At 45.6% G+C, this 20,334-nt stretch overlaps 1 protein-coding gene across 4 annotated transcripts in view; it reads left to right on the top strand.

The window, feature by feature from the left end:
* IKBKB (inhibitor of nuclear factor kappa B kinase subunit beta) overlaps positions 1 to 19,922 on the top strand; it is a 74,273-nt gene extending 54,351 nt beyond the window's left edge. For 3 of the 4 annotated variants that reach the window (XM_045459137.1, XM_045459154.1, XM_045459163.1), the window contains 14 exons: positions 3,106 to 3,213; positions 4,377 to 4,506; positions 4,872 to 5,066; positions 6,144 to 6,258; positions 7,597 to 7,720; positions 8,279 to 8,430; positions 8,601 to 8,662; positions 9,712 to 9,833; positions 11,251 to 11,300; positions 11,408 to 11,507; positions 11,716 to 11,863; positions 14,880 to 15,007; positions 17,402 to 17,492; positions 18,540 to 19,922. In XM_045459137.1, the coding sequence (XP_045315093.1) occupies positions 3,106 to 3,213; positions 4,377 to 4,506; positions 4,872 to 5,066; positions 6,144 to 6,258; positions 7,597 to 7,720; positions 8,279 to 8,430; positions 8,601 to 8,662; positions 9,712 to 9,833; positions 11,251 to 11,300; positions 11,408 to 11,507; positions 11,716 to 11,863; positions 14,880 to 15,007; positions 17,402 to 17,492; positions 18,540 to 18,605 (1,591 nt within the window). In that variant the 3' untranslated portion in view covers positions 18,606 to 19,922. The remainder of the gene's footprint in view (positions 1 to 3,105; positions 3,214 to 4,376; positions 4,507 to 4,871; positions 5,067 to 6,143; positions 6,259 to 7,596; positions 7,721 to 8,278; positions 8,431 to 8,600; positions 8,663 to 9,711; positions 9,834 to 11,250; positions 11,301 to 11,407; positions 11,508 to 11,715; positions 11,864 to 14,879; positions 15,008 to 17,401; positions 17,493 to 18,539) is intronic. The other variant, XM_045459144.1, reaches the window with a different exon arrangement.
* The last annotated feature ends 412 nt before the right edge of the window (positions 19,923 to 20,334 follow it).

Genomic DNA, 20,334 nt, shown 5'->3' with positions numbered 1-20,334 from the left:
CAAAGGACACAGTTAAGTTTTAAAAGAATTACTCTGTATCTTAACCTTTTTTATTACAAAAATAAGTGTTCATTGTATATGTGAAGGTTAATCATTATCAAAATACATAGTTTAAAAATTAGCATTCCCCTAAATCAGGTTTCATTCAGAGTGTTCCTTGGGAGGCCACACCCTGATGTGAATGATGCTACTGTTGTTTCAAATTTTGTTTTTATTTCCAGTTTTTGTGTGTCTTTTTGGAGCAGTAATAAGTACACATGGTTCAAGCTTCCAAAGGTATAAAAAGAGTATGCACTGAAAAGTCATCTCTTACTGGCCTCCCAGCCACCTGGCTTCCTTTCTGACAGGCACCTGATACCACTGGTTGTCAGTATGCTTCCAAGGGTGTTCCATACGGGTACGAATTGGCCTGTTTATCTTTTGGCTCGTTTATGTTTCACCCCTTTCCTACATCACTTGATGGCACAGTAGGAACTATCCTGCATGTGCTCTCAGAGTATTTTTACACCATGAAAATTAGCTTCACAAAATCCAGAAACAACCACTATGAACATTTTTGTGCATCTCCGGGTTCCTCAGTGTATGTGTTATACTTAAAACAAAAAAAAAATACACAAATAAATTATTGTACATACTCTCATATAACCTACTTTTCAGTCTTACTATTGAAAATGCTTTATGTTTTTCCGTTATTTGTAATAATTTCTGTTTGGTATTCAAATGGGTGGCTATACTGGAATTTATTTAACTTACCCACCATTATTGGAAGCATGTAGTTTATAATTTTTACTTCTTAAAATAAAACCAAGAATAACGTCCTTATAAGGAAATCCTTGTATATCCATGATTATTTCCCTAGGATAATTCCTAGGAGTGGAATTTACTGATCAAAGATTATACACATTTTAGAGATTTTTGATATGTATTGAGCATTTGCTCAACAGAAAGGTTGTATAAATAATGTTTTTACCAGGAACATACAAAGCTGCCCTTTTCACCACACTGTTGTTAACACTGGCTGCTATCATTTTTCTGAATGCTTTTCTGGAAGTAGTGAAAACATTAAGTTTTTAAAAGGATAGGTATTTACATCATGAATTATTTATTTCTAAGATATAGCCTTGGAAATCAATTCTAGAAGAGTGGTTTTATGTGTTGGCAATCCAGTTCAGTCAGCACGTATAAGCCAAACACTGAAAATTTCAGCAGAGGTGAAAGAGGCCAGGTCCCTGCTCTTCAAGAGTCTGGTGAAGTGGCAAAGTACGCCCCCCTGTGGTGATTTATTTTAAAACAAGCAATAATTGGGGCGCCGGGGTGGCTCAGTCAAGCGTCCAACTTCAGCTCAGGTCATGATCTCACAGTTTGTGGGTTCGAGCCCCACGTTGGGTTCTGTGCTGACAGCTCGGAGCCTGGAGCCTGCTTCAGATTCTGTATCTCCCTCTCTCTGCCCCTGCCCTGCCGTGCTCTGTCTCTCTCTCAAAAATAAAAATAAACATGAAAAAAAGTTTTTTAGAAAATAAAAAAATAAAACAAGCAATACTTGACCTGCACAGGTTCTGGAATATTGAGGAATTAGCTCATTAATTTATAGTCATACCATATACTGTATATCTATACATCAATAGTGTTTTTAACTAACCAAGAAATTGCTGCATTTCTTCAGTTCCAATGTTGAGCTTTTCCATTATTTTTAATAAGATGAGTTAAAATCCATTAGAACCAGAAGAACAAGTACTATTTGAAAATGTATCCCTGATGTCTTGGCGTCTTTATTGTAAGTCTGTTGTCTGCAGAATCAGCTTCTTAGAACTCCCCTCCCCGGTGCTGGGAGACCAGCTGATGCTTTCAAGTAGGCTACTTGGATGCCCAGTCAGGAGCTGTACAGTGGACAAGTTTGTGAAAAGTGGCTGTCTCACCTGCTTTGTAATGCCGTAGAGAACTTTTTAAAAATTTCACTCTTTCCTCTCAGATGGCAGATGGATAGTAATTTCCGGACAGATGGGATTTGAGCTTTATAATTCTATTACAATCCTACTTTGAAATACATTACAGGACCTAAGCAATAAGCATTTTATTTACTACAGCTTTTATTTTTACAATTACCCATGGACAGACTATTCCATTAGAGGATCATCTGTGTCATTTGTATGTGACGACAGTCTTGGTACACCTGCCTTACAGTAATCACTGTTCCAGCCAGAGCTGTGAACCACCAGCCTCTGCCACATGCCAGTTCCAGCTAGGCCAGCTTACCCCTTGCCAATGAGAAGTGTTCAGGACTAAGACATTTTTATCTGAATTTCCCAGGTGTTTTTGGAAAGGAAAGACTTGGACATTCACACAGTGTAGAAAGAACAGCAGACTTTGGATTTGAGTCCCTAGTTCTGCCACTCTTTAGTTGTGTGGCCTTGGGCAAGTCACCTGATCTGTATTTCCTTACCACTGAATGGGGAACTAAAAACAGTGTCTACCACCTGGGGTTATCATGGCAAAGAAGTATGTGTTCAGTGTCCAACTACTTGGTTGTCTATGAAGCATTATTCAAATTTAAGTTATCTTCCTCATCACCAAAAAGATTTGAAACTAGTTGGGTTTAAATTTTTTTTCCCTTCAAATACTATTTCAGATGCATCAATAAGTGCTCTAAATTGGGAAATGTAACAGTTCATTCACCATTAGAGATCATATCTAGCCATGTGCATTTAGAGGAAAGTACACTGTGCACGCATGTATTGTGCGTTATTTCCTGTAAATGTGATCTGCACGCAGTGATCCTGGTTTGGAAGTTCTAATTTTATCCTCTTTCAAAACATAAATGTTGGATTAGATAAGATGAAAAGTAGAGAAAATGATAAGGATAAGCAAAGGATGAGATAAGGAGTCAGTAGTACTGGCTGTGAAACTCTAGGCACAGGATGGTTGATGACTCTACTTCAGGCAGTACAGACTATTGCGCTCGGAAGGAAGCCATGCTAGCAGGAAGCAAATGCACTGTTACCCAAAGATAGAATCACGACCTGGGGGTATCCTGTACAGTTGTAAAGCGGTATGTTACCAAAGTACAATGTCTCCTGCCTGCTAAGTGACTTAAGGGCTGTATTGCAGGCATTCCAAAGTCCGGCAGAAGAGTGAGATGGACATTGTTGTCAGTGAAGACTTGAATGGAGCGGTGAAGTTTTCCAGCTCCTTACCCTATCCCAATAATCTGAACAGGTAAGGCCCAGTGGCACTTCTCCTCTATGCGGTTTTCTTCCTTTTTCAGAAATAGATGTCTGCGGTGACATCTGATAGCTTTTAAATAGATTATCAAGGTATCCTGTGACTAGGAATTTGACATAATCGTCTCAGTCATCAACTTAGAATGGATTCCCACCCCTCACCCCATCTAGAAATCATCTCTTTTCTAAATTCACACAGTAATTTATCTGTACCTCTTACCACCCTTAGTAGTTTCTACCTTGTACTACATTTGGTTTTGCATAGCGTTCGTCTCCTAGTCAACTGTAAGCCTTTTCAGGGTAGGGGATTTCTACTTTACTTCTCTTTGCACTCCTGTGTAGCCTCATACTGTGTCATAGTCAACAAATAAACCTTTGTAGTTTGAACAGCATTGCAATCTCGTCTTAGAGCCAAAATAACAGCAGCAATACCAGCGTTGAGTAATAGTACAAAAGCAAGTGGCAAGGCAGTCACAAACAACTGAGTAGCACGGAAAGTAATCACCATAAGTATTTAGAGGATGGGGAGAGAGGTACTGTGTGGATTAGAGCTGTATGGAATGACTTTGGATGAGCTAGAACTTTCTGGAAGGATCTGGAAAGATGTGCAGGACATGGATGGATGAATGAAGAGGAAGGAAATTCAAGGGGAAGGAGTGAGGGGAGCAAAGGCATGTTTCAGGAGGCAGTGAGTAGGGAGTTGGCCTCTGTGGAGGCTGAGAGTGCCTCCATGAGGTAGGTCTGTGCCCAGGAAGGGGCATGAACTGTGTTGTGGGAACCATGAGTGCTTTTGCAGGTAGGGGTGGATTAACAAAATAAATCTGGCAGCATGGGGTCTAGATTGTGTGGGGGCATTGCCTAGAGGTGGGACATGCCTATAAAGTGTTATTTAAAGAGCTTCACAGATCATTCTCATGCCGCCAGGTAGAAGTTCAGTCTGTTGAGAAATCCTGAATTTCAGGGGGTGTTGTAGCAGATCAGAGAGGGGATAAGCACCTGAATCATTAGTTTGGCTTCCCGTCAGATTAATTCATCTTCAGTCATCACATGTTGGTTGCCAGGGTGTGAGTATGGTGAATATACGTGGGGTGTGCATGGTAAGGCCACCTGAGGATGGTGTTGGAGCTGTCCCCTCCTACGCTGTGCTCTTCTTCTCAGCGTCCTGGCACAGCGACTTGAGAAGTGGCTGCAGCTGATGCTGATGTGGCACCCACGACAGAGGGGCACTGATCCCGTGTATGGTCCCAATGGCTGTTTCAAGGCCCTGGATGACATCTTAAACCTAAAGGTGAGTGTGGAGCCAGGTTAGCCTCAAGGCAGTAGGTCCCCAATGGGCTGTGGCAGGGCTGGGGAAAAAAGAAGAGCTCCTTCAAAAGCAAGTCATGGGCCATCTGAGCTGTGGAAAGGGAGGCCCCTGTGAGAGCATCTGCCCCCATGCTAGTTGACATCGGTTGTAAGGTCACACTGTGAACAAACAGCAGCATTAAAGACCAGAATGTATGAACTCTGGGCACCGAGACTCCCTTCCTTCCGACTAGCCCCTTTCTTCGTGTGGCTGGGAAATGTTGGGAGGAGCAGACGATCCAGGCAAGTAGATGGGCCTCTCTGTAAAGATGGGTTTTTGTTTCCAATAACATCTGGGTTGTGTTGCAGCTGGTTCATATCTTGAACATGGTCACAGGCATCATTCACACCTATCCAGTGACAGAGGATGAGAGTCTGCAGAGCTTAAAGGCCAGAATCCAGAATGACACAGGGATCCCCGAGGAGGACCAGGAGCTGCTGCAAGAAGCTGGTCTGGCATTGATCCCTGACAAGCCAGCTACTCAGTGTATTTCAGAGGGCAAGGTGAAGCCCTGTTCCCTAAGGATGCCCTGCTTTTCCTGTCTTTGCTTCCAGGGGAACTAACTGCGCATTCAGATTTCAGCTCTACTTTGTCACATAATGCAGATAACTGCCTGGTTTTTTAGTTGGAACGTGAGATCCTCTGCATGGTCTAATAGGAGACATGAATCCCTGCACACTTGACTTGGTACTTTCAGACCACTCAGAGCACCTTTCTGTGGGCTCTGTTGCCAAAGCAGTGCTTCATTCCTCTGAGTCAGCCAAAACTGTTGTGTATAGAACAGTGCTGATGACCACAGCAATGCAAGACGTGGTCCCTGCCCCCAAAGAACTGATAAAGTTAACGTGTGAGAAACAACCATGGGATAGAACGGAGAGACCAAACATTTAAATTGCACAGTAAAGACAATAGAGAATAAGACCGTAATAAGTTATGATTGAGGGGCGCGTTTGGATAATAAATGTAAAAGGGGGCTCCTTGGGTGGCTCAGTTAAGAGTCTGACTCTTGGTTTCAGCTCAGTTCAGGATCATGGTTTGTGGTTTTGAGCCCTGCTTTGGGCTCTGTGCTGACAGCATGGAGCCTGCTTGGGATTCTCTCTATGTCCCTCTCTCTCTTCCCCTCCCCTCCCTCAAAAATAAATAATAAAATAAACATTACAGGGGCGCCTGGGTGGCGCAGTCGGTTAAGCGTCCGACTTCAGCCAGGTCACGATCTCGCGGTCCGGGAGTTCGAGCCCCGCGTCGGGCTCTGGGCTGACGGCTCAGAGCCTGGAGCCTGTTTCCGATTCTGTGTCTCCCTCTCTCTCTGCCCCTCCCCCGTTCATGCTCTGTCTCTCTCTGTCCCAAAAATAAATAAACGTTGAAAAAAAAAAATTAAAAAAAAAAAAAAAGTGTAAAAGGACCAGGAAAGGGAGGTGTAGGCTGGAGTCATTAAGAAAGTCTTTATGGGTGCTCAATACTTGCTGGCTGAAGATGATGCCATTGGGAAATAGTGGGGAATGCCCTGAAATCTCTGTTATTACTTGGAAAAGGAAGGGGTGGCATCCACAAGATCTCATCTTCCTCTTATCCTTTTGCAGCTGAATGAGGGCCGCACATTGGACATGGATCTCGTCTTTCTCTTTGACAATAGTAAAATCACGTATGAGACTCAGATCTCGCCACGGCCCCAACCTGAAAGCGTCAGCTGTATCCGTAAGAAGATCATTGTTTTTGTTTTTGTTTTTGTTTTTATTTTTTAATCACTTATAGAGTGCCTGAGTGGCTCAGTCGGTTAAGTGCCAGACTTTGGCTCAGGTCATGATCTCACAGTTCATGGGTTCAAACTCCACATTGGTCTCTGTGCTGACAGCTCGGAGCCTGGAGCCTACTTCAGATTCTGTGTATCCCTCTTTCTCTGTACCTCCCCCACTCGCTTTCAATCTGTCTCAAAAATAAACATTAAAAAAAATCTTTTTTTAAATAATCACTTATAATGCTTGGGACAGGGTAGGAGGGACAGACATGGACTAGCGGAGGGGTCCACACCAAGGAGATGCGCTTATCCAGTCCCTGGGGCAACCTTCTTTACTTGGGACTTAGGAGTAGCCCAGCCAAAAAAGAGTAAAGGAAGTCTTCAATTTCAGCCTCACAAATAGAATTCTAAACCTAGGACAGAGAATACTGCCTGCATGCCTCTGAACTTGATCGAATCAGATGGCCATTTTATTTATTTTTGAAGTTTTATTTATATTTTGTACATGATAGAAAAAAATCAAAAGGTACAAAAGAATATACAGTAACAAGCCAGCCTCTCTTCCCAATTTCCCAGTTTCTTCCAGGGAAACCACTCCTGTCAAGTTCTTGGGTATACCTTCCAGGGGTATTCTATGCATTATAAAGTATGTAGGTATTTTTCCCCCCAACATATGGTAACATACAACATGTACTGTTCTGCACCTGCCTTTTTCACTTAATAATATATTTTAGAAAATTTTTCCCCTGCTGGTGCATATGGAGCTGCCTATTTTTAATGCTTGTGTAATATTCCATTGTATGGGTAGTAGATGGATATTTTAATGCATCCGCCATTCCTGCTATCTCACACACACACACACACACACACACACTTAGAATAAGCAGATCTAGGGTTGAGAGTCTTAGCTCCAGACTTACTGCTTATTTAATGATGTTCCAGTACTACTGGGTAAAGCTGAATCTGTAGAAAACTTCATATGACTTTAAATATTGTAAACATAAAGGTTTCTGTTGAAAGCATAAGAGCCTGTGTACATGTAATTGATTCCATGTGGTTCGCAAAGTGTTTCTTCAAATAAGTAGGTATTTACTGACTGGTACATGCTTGTGCTATTAATGGGATACAAAAAAATGTATGTGACAGTAACCAGGCTTAATACCCAAAAAGGTTATATGATAGCATAGTAGTTTAGTTATATAACTGAAAAATGTAAAAGTGCCAGTGATGTCACAAGGCATGACGTGGTTAATCGCAGGGCAGTTTTTCTCTGACGGTTGCATATGTCTCTGTTCCAGTTCAAGAGCCCAAGAGGAACCTCTCCTTCTTCCAGCTGAGGAAAGTGTGGGGCCAGGTTTGGCACAGCATCCAGACCCTGAAGGAGGACTGTAACCGGCTACAGCAGGGACAGCGAGCTGCCATGTATTATGCCAGGCGGTTTGGGACTTAATTTAAAATCACGTGGTGGCTTTTTCCACAGGGAGGTGGCGGAGGCAGGGGCCCAGAAGCAACTGCTAGGACAGACAAGAGAGAGACGCTGGTTTGGACAGGCAGGAAGTGGTCAGGTGGGCAGGATTGAGGGAGGCCCTTTTAGACTTTATGAGGTGAGTGAGGTCAGCACATGGAGCTGTAAACTGAGGGGTGGGCTGGCTGAACTAGGGGCAGATTTTGGAATGTGGAAAAGCTCATTGCAGTCTGGGTCAGCAAAGCTCCCCTGATTGTCATGCTGGGGTCTGCCTGACTCTTTCCCCTGGGATATGACTAACTGGGGTTATTGGCCCTTTGTGTGGTACTTTGCCTTATTCCAGTGCTGGCTGAGGGCTAGGAAATTGTATGATTATAAGTGGCTACTTTTGATACAATAATAATAATAATTATAGTAGGGATCTGCCTTGGCATTTGAGGTGGTTTTGCTGTTGTACAGGAAATGGTATTTGGATCCCAAAGATGCCTGAAGGCTGTTTTTTGTGGTCCCTGCAGGATGAATCTCCTCCGGAATAATAGCTGCCTCTCCAAGATGAAGAATTCTATGGCTTCCATGTCTCAGCAGCTCAAAGCCAAGTTGGATTTCTTTAAAACCAGCATCCAGATTGACCTGGAGAAGTACAGTGAGCAGACAGAGTTTGGGATCAGTGAGTGTACTCTCTGGAATGAGTTTGGAAAAACCATTACTGTCTTTTTTCCCCCCTCTTCCTAAGGTTTCTTTTGCCTCTTATAATTTAGTTGCTTGTGTCTATTTTGGTTTTGTGGTGTTTTCATTTTGTTTTTCTTTTTTTTTTTTTCCTACATTTTTTTTTTCCAGCATCAGATAAACTGCTGCTGGCCTGGAGGGAAATGGAACAGGCTGTGGAGCTCTGTGGGCGGGTAGGAGACTTGTTTTAGATTCCTATCCTTACCGAGGGGGGTGAGGCTTTGTACAACCTTTTCTCACTCTCTCCTCGAACACCAAATCCATCTTGTACGTCCAAAATCAGGAGGTCCTCGCCATGCTCTCTGACCCTAACTGGGACTTGATGGGAAGAGGCCAGGCTAGTAGCCAGTAAAGGGGAGGCCCATGGTGGCAGATGCAGGAGCTGTGCAGACCTGGTGTGCATTTGAACAAGGTGCAAAATGTGAAGTGTCCTTACGGGAAGCCCAGGCCTCTTCCTATCAGAAAGGGCCTCAGATGAATGATCAACACTCCATCGGGCTGGGGGGTTTGCCTAGTTTTGTTGGGACACTAAATCCATAGGAAAGAAAAAGTCTAAGCATAAAGTTTTAGGACAGCATAAATCAAACACCACTGAAAAACGTTAATTGTGAGGCAAGGGAAGGAAGTATGGCTTAGTGATCCTCACACAAATTGAAGACCGAAGCCTCCAAAAGCTTTTCTGGGCTTTTTACTATATCTATATCTATATTATTATCTATACTATTATTATCTATACTATTTACTATATCTATATTTAGATATCTTCTCTGACCAGAGAGACAGTGAGTGCTCCAGCTCATCCTGGCACTCACATCCAGAATCTCCGATAGAGAGGAGCCCAGGCCTCCCAATGTGGGATGGCATTGGGGTAGACAAATTAAGGGAAGAGAGAGGAATATGCATTGGGCTCTTCTCTATGCCAGGTACCGTGCCAGATACTTTACATACTGTATCTTATCTCACCCTTAAAATGGCCCCATTAGAAGCCTATTTTATGGCAGAGGAAACTGCAGCTCAGGAGTTAGATGCTTTCCCCATGAGTCACACAGCTAGAAAGTGGTAGACCCGAGATCCAAACCCGGGCCTTCTGACTCCAGAGTCTCTGTCCCTTCTAGCCAGTCACCTGAGAGTCTTCGGTGAGTTTGGAAGGTGTTCCCCGCCCCCCCCCCCCCAAATCTTGCATCTCAGAACGCCCTTATTACATCAGTTGACATTAGCACAGCTTTTTCATCAGGAGAATGAAGTGAAGCACCTGGTGGAGCGGATGATGGCGCTGCAGACCGACATTGTGGACCTGCAGAGGAGCCCCATGGGGCGGAAGCAGGGGGGAACGCTGGACGACCTGTGAGTACCGACCCAGTGTCCGGCCAAACCCACAGACGCCCCAGCCAAACTTCCATACATGTGTTGAGATCGTCTAAGGGTTCAAGGGTGGTTATCACAGAAGCTCTGTGAGACCATTCTATAGAGTGTGATCCATTGGCGAAGCATCTTGGCATGTTCCAGATGAGTTGCAGAGATGAGCAAAGGGCCAGTCACCATCACTGTCAGCCTTCATTTCCATATCTAGCAAGTGTTGAGAAGAATTGTCCAACCTCACGGAGTTGTGAAGATCAATTCAGATGATTCAGATAGAGTAGGAGTTCATCATCTTTAAAGTCTGTGATGCAGGAGCTTTAACCATGGCACCAGACGTCACTGTTCACGCAGCCCACCCTGATCCAGGTGTGGCTCAAAGAGCAGAAAGTAGAACAGAGAAGGAAACCAGCAGGTCTTAAGATTTTGAACCCAGGAACTGTTCATTTGAGTCTTTATCAGGAATCTGGCCTTGGCTCTGGGAGGTGATAAGGTGCCCAGGCAAAGCAGTCCTACCTGAAGGAAAGCCAGATGAGAGGGAGCAGGCGAGTTGCCTCAAACTCTTGGGAGCTCCCACTTGGGCTCGGCACTGTCCTCCAGTGCCTTTACCAGGATTCTCAGGACCAGAATCTCGAACATCAGAAATCTGATGATTCATTTAAAAAGAAAGAAGAAATCTGATGATTCGTATTCTGTATTTTCTCAAGTTATTTAACCCATTATTCTCCTTTAGTGTTCAAATGAGAGTCACCTCTGAAATGTCAGGTAGTTTCATTGTGTTGAGGTGGAAAAGGGATAGAAGTTTGTGTCTACCCTTGGGCTTGAGTTCTCACGGGGAGCCCGTGTTCTCCAGGCTTAGGTCCAGTGATGGCACTGGAATCACCATTGCAGAAGCCACGTGGACAGGAAATTCCAAGGGACAGAGTAGAACCTCCCTTTCTTAAGATTCTTTCTCATTAGGGATACCTGGGTGGTTTAGTTGGTTAAGCATCTCTTGGTTTCGGCTCAGGTCACCATCTCACAGTTTGTGAGTTTGAGCCCCAAGTCGGGCTCTGCACTGACAGCATGGAGCCTGCTTATGAGTCTCTCTCTCCCTGTCTCTCTACCCCTCCCTTGCTTGCTCTCTCTGTCTCTCTCTCTCAAAGTAAATACAAATAAACTTTTAAAAAAAGAGAAGAGATTCTCTTAGAGAGAAGGGCGAGGTTTGATAACGAGAGCCATCAGTTCCTCATCATAGGCATCACCTATAGTATCACCAGGAGTAGTAATTTCCTCCAGTCAAGGCGTAGTGCTGGTCTTGCTTCTAAAAGTCAGTGATTCTACTGGCAGGAATTGACTAACCAGTGTCCCACATGTGCTTATTTGACCTCACATCTTGACAGAGTTTCTCCTTTGTATATTTCAGAGAAGAGCAAGCGAGGGAGCTTTACAGGAGACTTCGGGAAAAACCCAGAGGTAAGTGGGCCATTCTGTCTACCACACGCGCCTGGTTCTGTCATGTGTATGGCGTTGACACTCTGCCAGCCACTGGAGGAACTGTGGGGCTCTTTGCCTCTTTCCAGACCAACGAACTGATGGTGACAGTCTTGAAATGGTCCGGCTGCTTCTTCAGGCCATCCAAGGCTTTGAGAAGAAAGTGCGAGTGATTTATACGCAGCTCAGGTATCCGCCCCAACTTCCCTTCTCCAGGGTGGAATTCAGAGAAGCGGCAAGGACCCATGTGAGGCCATTTTCTCACTGCCCTCTGACTTGCTTACCCTGAAGGAGATTTATCCGCAGCTGTTGTTGGATTCATAATTACCAGGGATTATGTTCTCCTCCTTTCTCCAACCCAAATGCCACTGGAATTTGTCACATTTATTCTTTACAGTAAAACTGTGGTTTGCAAGCAGAAGGCCCTGGAACTGTTGCCCAAGGTGGAAGAGGTGGTGAGTTTAATGAACGAAGACGAGAAGACTGTCGTCCGGCTTCAGGAGAAGCGGCAGAAGGAGCTCTGGAATCTCCTGAAGATCGCTTGTGTGAGTGAGCCCCATGGCCGGGCCCTCGTCCCCCAGCCCGCCAGCCTCTTTTCCACCTCTGTGCTGCTGTCACCACCCTCCAAGAGAGACTGCAAAGCCACTGACAGACACTACTCAACTGCCACGGCTCAGTTTTCCTTCCTCTTCTCCATGACTTAGAGGGAGCAGGGAGGGGCCGAGTCAGGGCCGCACCAGGTGTGTTTCATTCTGCACGTGTGCATTTCCTGTGGCTGCTGTCACAAAGCGGCACCGCAGAGTTATTCCCTTACAGTCCTGGAGGCCGGAAGTCCGAAATCCAGGTGTCGGCAGGGCTGAGCTCCCGCTGCAAGCTCTAGGGGAGAATGCTTCCGTGCTTCTTCCAGCTTCTGGTGGCCCTGGGCAGTCCTTGGCTAGTCCTTGGCCGCATCACTCTATTGTCTGTCCCTGTCTTCACAAGGCCCTCTTCTCCGTGTCTGTCTTCTGGGTGTCTCAGATCAGTACACTTGCCATTGAATGTGGTTCCCACCTCAGTAGTCCAAGTTGATCTCCTCTCAGGATCCTTAACTTCATCTGTGCAGACCCTTTTTCCAAGAAGGTCACATTCACAGGTTGCTGGACTTAGGATGTGGACAGATCTTTTGGGGGACCTTCACGCACCACAGTGCATGTCTGCGTGACCTGGTTGATCCTCATCTGAGCCTGTGCTGCTTAGTATTGTCAACCACACTTTCTGTGCCCACTGTCTTAATGTGGCTGAGATTCCACTGCATGCTGCTCAGGGAGAAAACGGGACACAAAAAAGAGCCCGGGACAGAGAAGGAAAAGAACCAGGTAAAAGCCATGGAAACCAGAGCTGATGGGAGAAAGACCCACACTATGCCAGCTGCAGCGAGGTTGACTATGATGAAAGAGTGATTTAGCCACTGGTGGTGGTTAAGAGCAAAGAGGAAAATGGGAAGATAGTTGCTTAAGGTGGAGGCAGGGTGCAAGGATGGTGTTTTTAAGATCATGGACTGGAGCGTATTTGTAGGTCAGGCAGGAGACAGTGCACTGGGAGAGTCACAGTATCAAAGAGGTGGGAGACAGTTGAGTGTCCAGGTCCTGAGAACAGCAGGGTGTCAGCTTCATGGGCATGCATGGAAGGATTGGCCTGGGGAAGGGATGAGTGACATTTCCTCCTGTAAGAAAGGAAGCAAATTAAAAAAGGAGAGATGACAAGGAGAGAAGCTTTAGGAAGGAGAGGGAAATTGAGGTATTTCCAGTGACGGCCTGATACGCCATCTGCATTCATGTGACGTTTACTGAGCGCCGACCACGTGCCCAGGAGCGAGATGAAAACTGGAGGTAAAGGGGGAAAGAAGCATGGCACCTGGCCCAGGAGCTCATAATCAGAGGGGCACACACAGCGAAGTGCATTCAAATGTGGGGCAGGAAGTGTTCAGCAGCAGCTGTGGTGCCATGAGCATGAGCCATAGCATGAGTGTGAAGGAGCAACGTCAGCTTCAGGCCTGGAGGTGAGGGAACCACAGGAAACATTCACAAGGAAGGGTTGTTTCAACTGAAGAACGAGGTGGACAGGTGGAGATGACATTCCAGAATGAAGACATTGCTCTATCAGAGGCACGGAGGCCTGAAAGAGTGTGTGTGTTCCGGGTGCTACACGCAGAGTGGCGAAGCGTGGGGCAAAAGGGTATCGTTTGGAATGAAACTGGAGAGGCAGGCGAGGACGAGCTCATGCAGGCCACACATGCTTTCGCAGGCATAGCAAACACTAAGGAATTTGTTTTTCTCTCTCATGTCAAAGGAAGGATGGGAATGGTATGATCACATTTGGGTTTCAGAGAAATCCTTCATGGCAGCTGGAGAATGGATTTGAGACTTTGGCAAACGTCACCACTGAGGGGGGGGCGCCGCTCTGGGGACTGGAGTTGCACAGCCCTTAGGGTGCACAGGACAGGACAGTGGAAGGACTGCTCTCCTGCAGTTCCAGGCTAAGTGGAGGAGGTGGATGTCTGGGTCTTTCCACGGGTGACCATCTGCAGAGCAAAACTGGGTGCTTGACTGACTGGTTGAAGCCAGACCTTGATGTTCAGCTGGAAGGAAGGATGTGGAACCAGGATGGGTCCCATAGCTCGTGAGGCTGAGCAGGATGAAGACCCACGGGCTGCGGCAAGGGCAGGAGCTGGGTCTGTAAAAAGACGTGAGGCCAACTGATGAGAGTTCAGCTGGAAACTTGAAGTGGGGCAAAGCATGAGGTGCTGGGAAGGTTGGCATAGGTCATCTGCGGGCTGCAGGTGTGAGGAGGTGGGAGCCCCTGAAGCAGGAGCCACTGGCTTAACCTCTTTACTGAGGTGGGTAGCTGCAGCAGCCGGGGGGTCAGGACATCTTGGTTTTCTTGTTGGCTGTCCCACAGATGGTGCAATTCACAGAAGGCCACTTACAACCTTCTGGTATGTCTCAGGCTTCTACTTGAGACAGCAAAGATGTCTCCCTCTTAGTTTCCTTACGAGAGTTTCTGAAGCAATCAAACTAATGAACGAAGCTTACAAATGCAGGTACTCCAATCTCCCTGTATTTACAATCTTCTATCAAAAAGTACACCTATAGGGATGCCTGGGTGGCTTAGTCAGTTAAGCATCCTACTTCAGCTGAGGTCATGGTCCCACGGTTCGTGAGTTCGAGCCCCTCATCATGCTCTGTGCTGACAACTCAGAGCCTGCAGCCTGCTTCGGATTCTGTGTCTTCTTCTCTCTGCCCCTTGCATTCTCTCTCTCTCTCTCTCTCTCTCTCTCTCTCTCTCAAAAGTAAATAAGCATTAAAAAAATTTTTTTAAAAGCACACCTATAGATGCAGAAAGATTTTCTAAGCCTGAATGAAGACTGTGGCCATATGCAGGGATGTTGACTAAAAATTTGTAGGAATAGCTAGTGTATTGTGACCTATTGTTTTGTGAGAAAATACCATGGTGTGAATGCAAAATTGGAATCATCCCTTTGCTCCAAAATTGTGTTGACTCTCTTTTGGTTTTGTCCTTTAGAGCAAAGTTCGTGGTCCTGTGAGTGGAAGCCCAGATAGCATGAATGCTGCTCGCCTCAGTCACTCTGGTCAGCTAATGTCTCAGCCTCCCACTGCCCCTAACAGCTTGCCTGAGTCTGTCAAGAAAAGGTAGGTCACTGTAAGGTGCCGGTGATGGCCCGGTGCACTGGGAAGTCATGGGAATAGACACGCATGTTTATCATTGATCATTTTATGTGTCTAGCAATTTTGTGCATGTATTGAGTTTGTGTTTGTTAATATCCAAGCAAATGTGATATTTTGCTCTCTAGTACCTTGCAACTTGCTAAGTAGTTGCCTTGTCTAAGGTTGGATTACTAATTGCTTAATGAGGAGATTGAACGTGCTAGTCAGTCACATGCTAGTCAGTCACATGCTATTATATAGTCCCATCAGCCATCATCTGTCATTCAGAACCAGCCTGCCCGCAGGGAGTGCCCTGTTGGCCACGCCTCAGTCATCTCGCCTCCTCCCTCTCACCTCCCACCGCTCTGAGTTACCATATTAGGGTTTTCCACCCACTGCCTCTCCTCACCCCCCACTTCTGCCTTGCTTTCCCCTCCTGTCGCCTGGGCCACTGCCACCAAGGTGGTGAACAGAGCATTTCAGCCTTTTCTGCGAGGCCTTTGGCCTCCCTGCTTCCCATCCAGTCCTGCCTCCAAGCCCTCCCTAGTCAAATTAGTCTTCACAGAATACCACTTGATCAAGTTATTTTTTGGCCAGTAACTAGTAGTGGCTTCCCACTCCCCCGGAGGATTCAACCTGAGCCTTTTTAGACATTTACAGCCACCTCAGCCACCGTCTAGGCTGATCCCCAGTTCCCATACAGACTCCTTGCCCTGGCCCAGTGGTTCTCAAAGTCTGATCCAGACCAGCAGCATCAGCAGCATCTGGGCACTTATTAGAAATGCAGTTGCTGAATCAGCTGCTCAGGGGCAGGGCAGAGCAGTCAGCCTTTCAGAAGCCTTGGCTGGTTTCTGATGCACTCTGAAGTTCCAGAACCTCTGTGGGCTGGTCCTGGGAGGTCCTTCCACCTACAGGACACATCTGCTTCCCTCTCCTCCAATGCCCTGACCACTCACACAGCTCTCTCTTCTTGGACCGCCTTTGGGTGTTTTTGTTTCTAGTTCAGTCCCGTGCAGTTTCTTCAACATCCTCTATGTGTCGGGTCTCAGGCACTGGTAATGGTTAAAATTGTCTGTGTGGGCAAATCTATAGACCAAAAAATAGATTAATGATTGCCTAGGGCAGGTGAGGGGGAGGGTGGGAAGTGACTGGTAATAGGCACAAGGTTTCTTTTTGCATGATGAAAATGTTCTAAAATTAGATTATGGTCAAGATTGTATAATTCTGTAAATATACTAAAACTATCGAATTACACACTTTAAATGGGTAAACTTTATGGTATCTAAATTATAGAAAGATCAATAAAGCTATTTTAAAAATCCTGTTCTGGGGCTCCTGGGTGGCTCAGTCAGTTAAGTGTCTGATTTTTGGCTCTCACAGTTTGTGGGTTTGAGCCCAGCATCAGGTTCTCTGCTCTCAACAGATCCTCTGTCCCCATCTCTCTCTCTGTCCCTCCTCCACTCATTCTCTTTCTCTCTCAAACAAACTTTAAAAACAAAATAAAATAAAATCCTGTTCCTGTGCTTGGGGAATTCATAGCCTATACGTTGTGGTACTTAATTGTACGTGACCTTAGATTGTTAATTCTCTCCCCAACCTACTGTGAACTTGAGGATAGTAACCAGGTCCTGTTCCTCTTACATTGCCCTTTGGAGCTGGCCCTAAGCCTTCAACCTAGTTGGTAGCTACGTGGAAGAGGCTGAGCAAAAATGTGGCCTGTGTTCCTTCCATCAGAGTGTCATGCTTTGTAAGGTGAGATTTCCAAGGCACTGTCTTCCCGGATTTGGCATTTTCCCTCCAATGATATCCTGGAAGCCTTGGGAAAGTCGTCCTGGGAGCACAGGCTGTCCGTCCATGTCCTAGAGCTGAGGCTAAAATAGGATAGCGGCTTATTATACCTTTCCCTTTCTCCCCATGGCCGTTCACAACAGGTACATTTCTTATCCTGGAAAAAGAGAAAGCAGTTTAAATGAAATCAGTTCCCAGAACTTGCTTTTTCACAGATCTCAAGGAACTATGGCAATGGTGAAATTACGTGGTCTGTATATTTTTTTTTCTATTTCAAAAACTGGAAAACAGATGATTTGTGAGGTATGTTTAGATTTTGGCAGTTTATAGAGAATTAAATTCAATTATCTGAAGCAAAAAGAGATCTGCTTGCTCTTTCACATTGTGAATGGTAACACTTATGGCTGAGCGTGGGCTTCTGAAAAGTGCTTAACTAGATGAAGGAGATTACTGGTCAGTGACACGGTGCTTTACGACACTCAGCATCAAAATAATTGTAACTTCATTTTTAAAATCTTGTCAAAATCCCTGTAGCATTATCTCTGAAAATTCACATTGACCATTTTCTAATAATCTGATCATTTTCCTTAGTGAAGAACTGGTGGCTGAAGCACACACGCTCTGCACCCAGCTAGAAAATGCGATGCAAGACACCATCAAAGAGCAGGACCAGAGTTTAAGGGTAATGGCCTGTGTGAATCCGACATATTCTGTGTCCTTTCTCCCCACGGCAAGCCAGAACAAGAAAATGCAAAGGCAATCCAGCGTTTCCTCCATCTCAGTATATGCTTATGCTTTTCTAGTACAGACTTCTTCTTATTCAGAGTAACGCTAACAATTATTGAATGGGTACGAGTACACTATGTGCATTATCTCATTTAATCCTTGTAACGCTTAATTTTGATAAGGGAGGTAGCATCATTCTGAGAAGGTCTTTCTCTCCCTGTGGTTTTTGTAGCACTGCTGAGCATCTGTATGCATGGAGGTCTGGGGCTAAAACGAGGACCTGTCACAGCCCTGCCTCTCAGGGACTCAGAGCTTAGCAGTAGGTAGTACTGCTTATAGGGAAACTAACCTGATGAAAAACTGGTCAAGATACAGGTACATTTATGGCAAAGGTTCAGAGATGCTAAGCCATTCCTCAGATCTTAAAAGGCCCTTTCCTGCCAATACGGTGACCTGCTAGCCTCCCCCTAACTTCTCAGTTTCCAGAAGAATCAGAGAGGATACCACTACTAATTGTAATCACTTCTTATTTATTCAACTGTCCATCTCTGGTTTAGGGCTTTTGCTATCTTTTATTTCTGCCCATCCTCCTTCTGACAGCATGTATTTTGATCATTTCACTGCTTATTTGCACTCCTACCAGAGAAATGGGAAGTCTTATCAGGCCGTTTCATCTGGTAGGGTTGGAAACTGGTAGCTGAGGTTAGCTCTTGGTACCACCTACCCACGGTCAGAAGTGCTATGAGCCACAGGTGGTACTAAAACTGCCTGTCTAGTTTCCATAGTCCCGGAATCTGAGGGGCTTCAAGCTAGGCCAAAGGAAAGTTCCCTTACAGTTGTGAAAATGTAGCTTTAGCTCGAGAGTACCCTGCAATAACAAGACTGTTACTAATGAGAGGATTTAAATTTCCTTCTAAATTGTGCTGGTCGCCTCCTGAGGAAGACAAACAATCCGAGGTGTATTGGTGGCCACTGTATTTTTAACATGCCTGTTGACTTTCAGTCTCTAGACTGGAGCTGGTTACAGACGGAAGAAGAAGAGCAGAATGGCCTGGAACAGGCCTCTTGACTGTGTGGGTGGCCTTGACCACCTGATGGGACTGCCTGCCCTGAGGCCCTCCCATGGTGGCCCCCACTGTCATGATGTCCCAGCAGTCTTCGGCACCCAGGCAAAGATCTTCTCACTTCCCCAGGAGTTGTGACATTCACCGTGGGCCAGGGCTGGCGTCCTCTGCAGGCACCGCCAGCAACTTGTCTGCACACTGGAAGTCCTGCGTCTTGGAGGCTCAGCAAACACTGCTGCCAAGCACGAGCAATTAGGGAGACCAAGCCACTGCAGCTGCTTCCTCTGGTCTGGAAAAAGTTCTCAAAGTACTTTGCCCCACAGATCACTGGACAAATGTCTAACATGACTCTTTCAGGACAAACTGTGGAAGACGCTTGGTGTCAGCCTGCCCTCTCCTGACCCCTCCTGATCTCCAGAGGTCCTGATCCGCCTGTCCTCACAGCTAATGTTTCATCTGGATTTGGAACTAAACAGACTTTTAAATTGTAGACTTGGCATGGCCCCATCCTTTCTCTTCCTCTTTTCATTTCACTGCTGCTAAAATTTCCCTTTTACCCACTACTTTGGTGGTCGTGCCCCCATTGGCAAGGTCGTAGGTGAATGCCAGCTCTCCCCATCTGTAGCCCTTTCAGCCACAGAGTGACCTGCCAGCGCCAGGTCAGAGAGCAGCTTCCTTCCTTCGGGTCCCGGAGACTACCTGCGAATGAGCTCTTATGCAGAAGAACGGAAGAAGAAAAGGGTATCTGTCAACCACAAGCCTGCTGACCCCTGTGCCCACACCTGTCCCTGCTCAGACACATCTATGTGCGGTGGTGCTGGGATGGGGGAGCGCCTGTTTCTCATATCATCTAGCAGTATTATTAAATTGACTTATTTAAAAAATAGTTTCTATATTTTGCAACATGACTCAAGCATTTATACTGGGTTCCACAACCTGTTTTTGGCAATATTTATGGTCAGGACTTAGGAACTCAAAAACCAGCTTAATGGAAAATGTTATAAAATTGAATAGTGCCTGGATCTGATGTTGTCTTAGCACCAGCACTGCTTCTTTGACGTTTCACAAAAGTTCTTTATGTTAAAAGCAGGAAAACAAAACGAGTTTAGATGATCACAAATAGGCGAGTTTGGTCAGAAAAGAAAGTTGGAATAGGAGGATTTTACAAACTGGCTTCCATGGAAACAGTACAAAGGGTTTCAGGGTCAAGTACATTTAGGAAATGCTTCATGCTTTAATTGCCTCTTGGAGATTCCCATTGTACACTGGCATAGTAAAGTTTCTGAGAGTCCTACAATAATAAACTGGCTTAACTGTGTAAATCTACTGTTTGCCAAATGCCTTTGACAGCAGAGCCGTTTTTCCCCCATGTGAGTGTAACATTTGATACAGCATGATTTTGGAAACACTGGTGAGGAACATAGTGGGAAATAAGACCAGAACAGGAGGCTGCGATGGAGCCAGACTGGGGAGGGAATGAATGCGAGACTAAGGGTTATGGGCTTCACTGAAGAATTTTAGCAAGAAAATGACATCACCAAAGCAATGGTTTAAAAAGGCTAACATAGGGGCTCCGGGGTGGCTCAGTAGGTTAAGAGACTCTTGGTTTTGGCTCAGGTCATGATCTCACGGGTTCGTGAGTTCGAGGCCCACATCAGCTCCACACTGACAGTGCAGAACCTGCTTCAGATTCTCTCTTTACCTGTCTTCCCCCACCCCAAATAAATAAACTTT

This window comes from Leopardus geoffroyi, chromosome B1 (assembly GCF_018350155.1).
Source record: "Leopardus geoffroyi isolate Oge1 chromosome B1, O.geoffroyi_Oge1_pat1.0, whole genome shotgun sequence".
NCBI classification, from domain to species: Eukaryota; Metazoa; Chordata; class Mammalia; order Carnivora; family Felidae; genus Leopardus; species Leopardus geoffroyi.
Note: the sequence above shows the minus strand (reverse complement) of the source record. Positions and strands in the feature narration are given on the sequence as shown.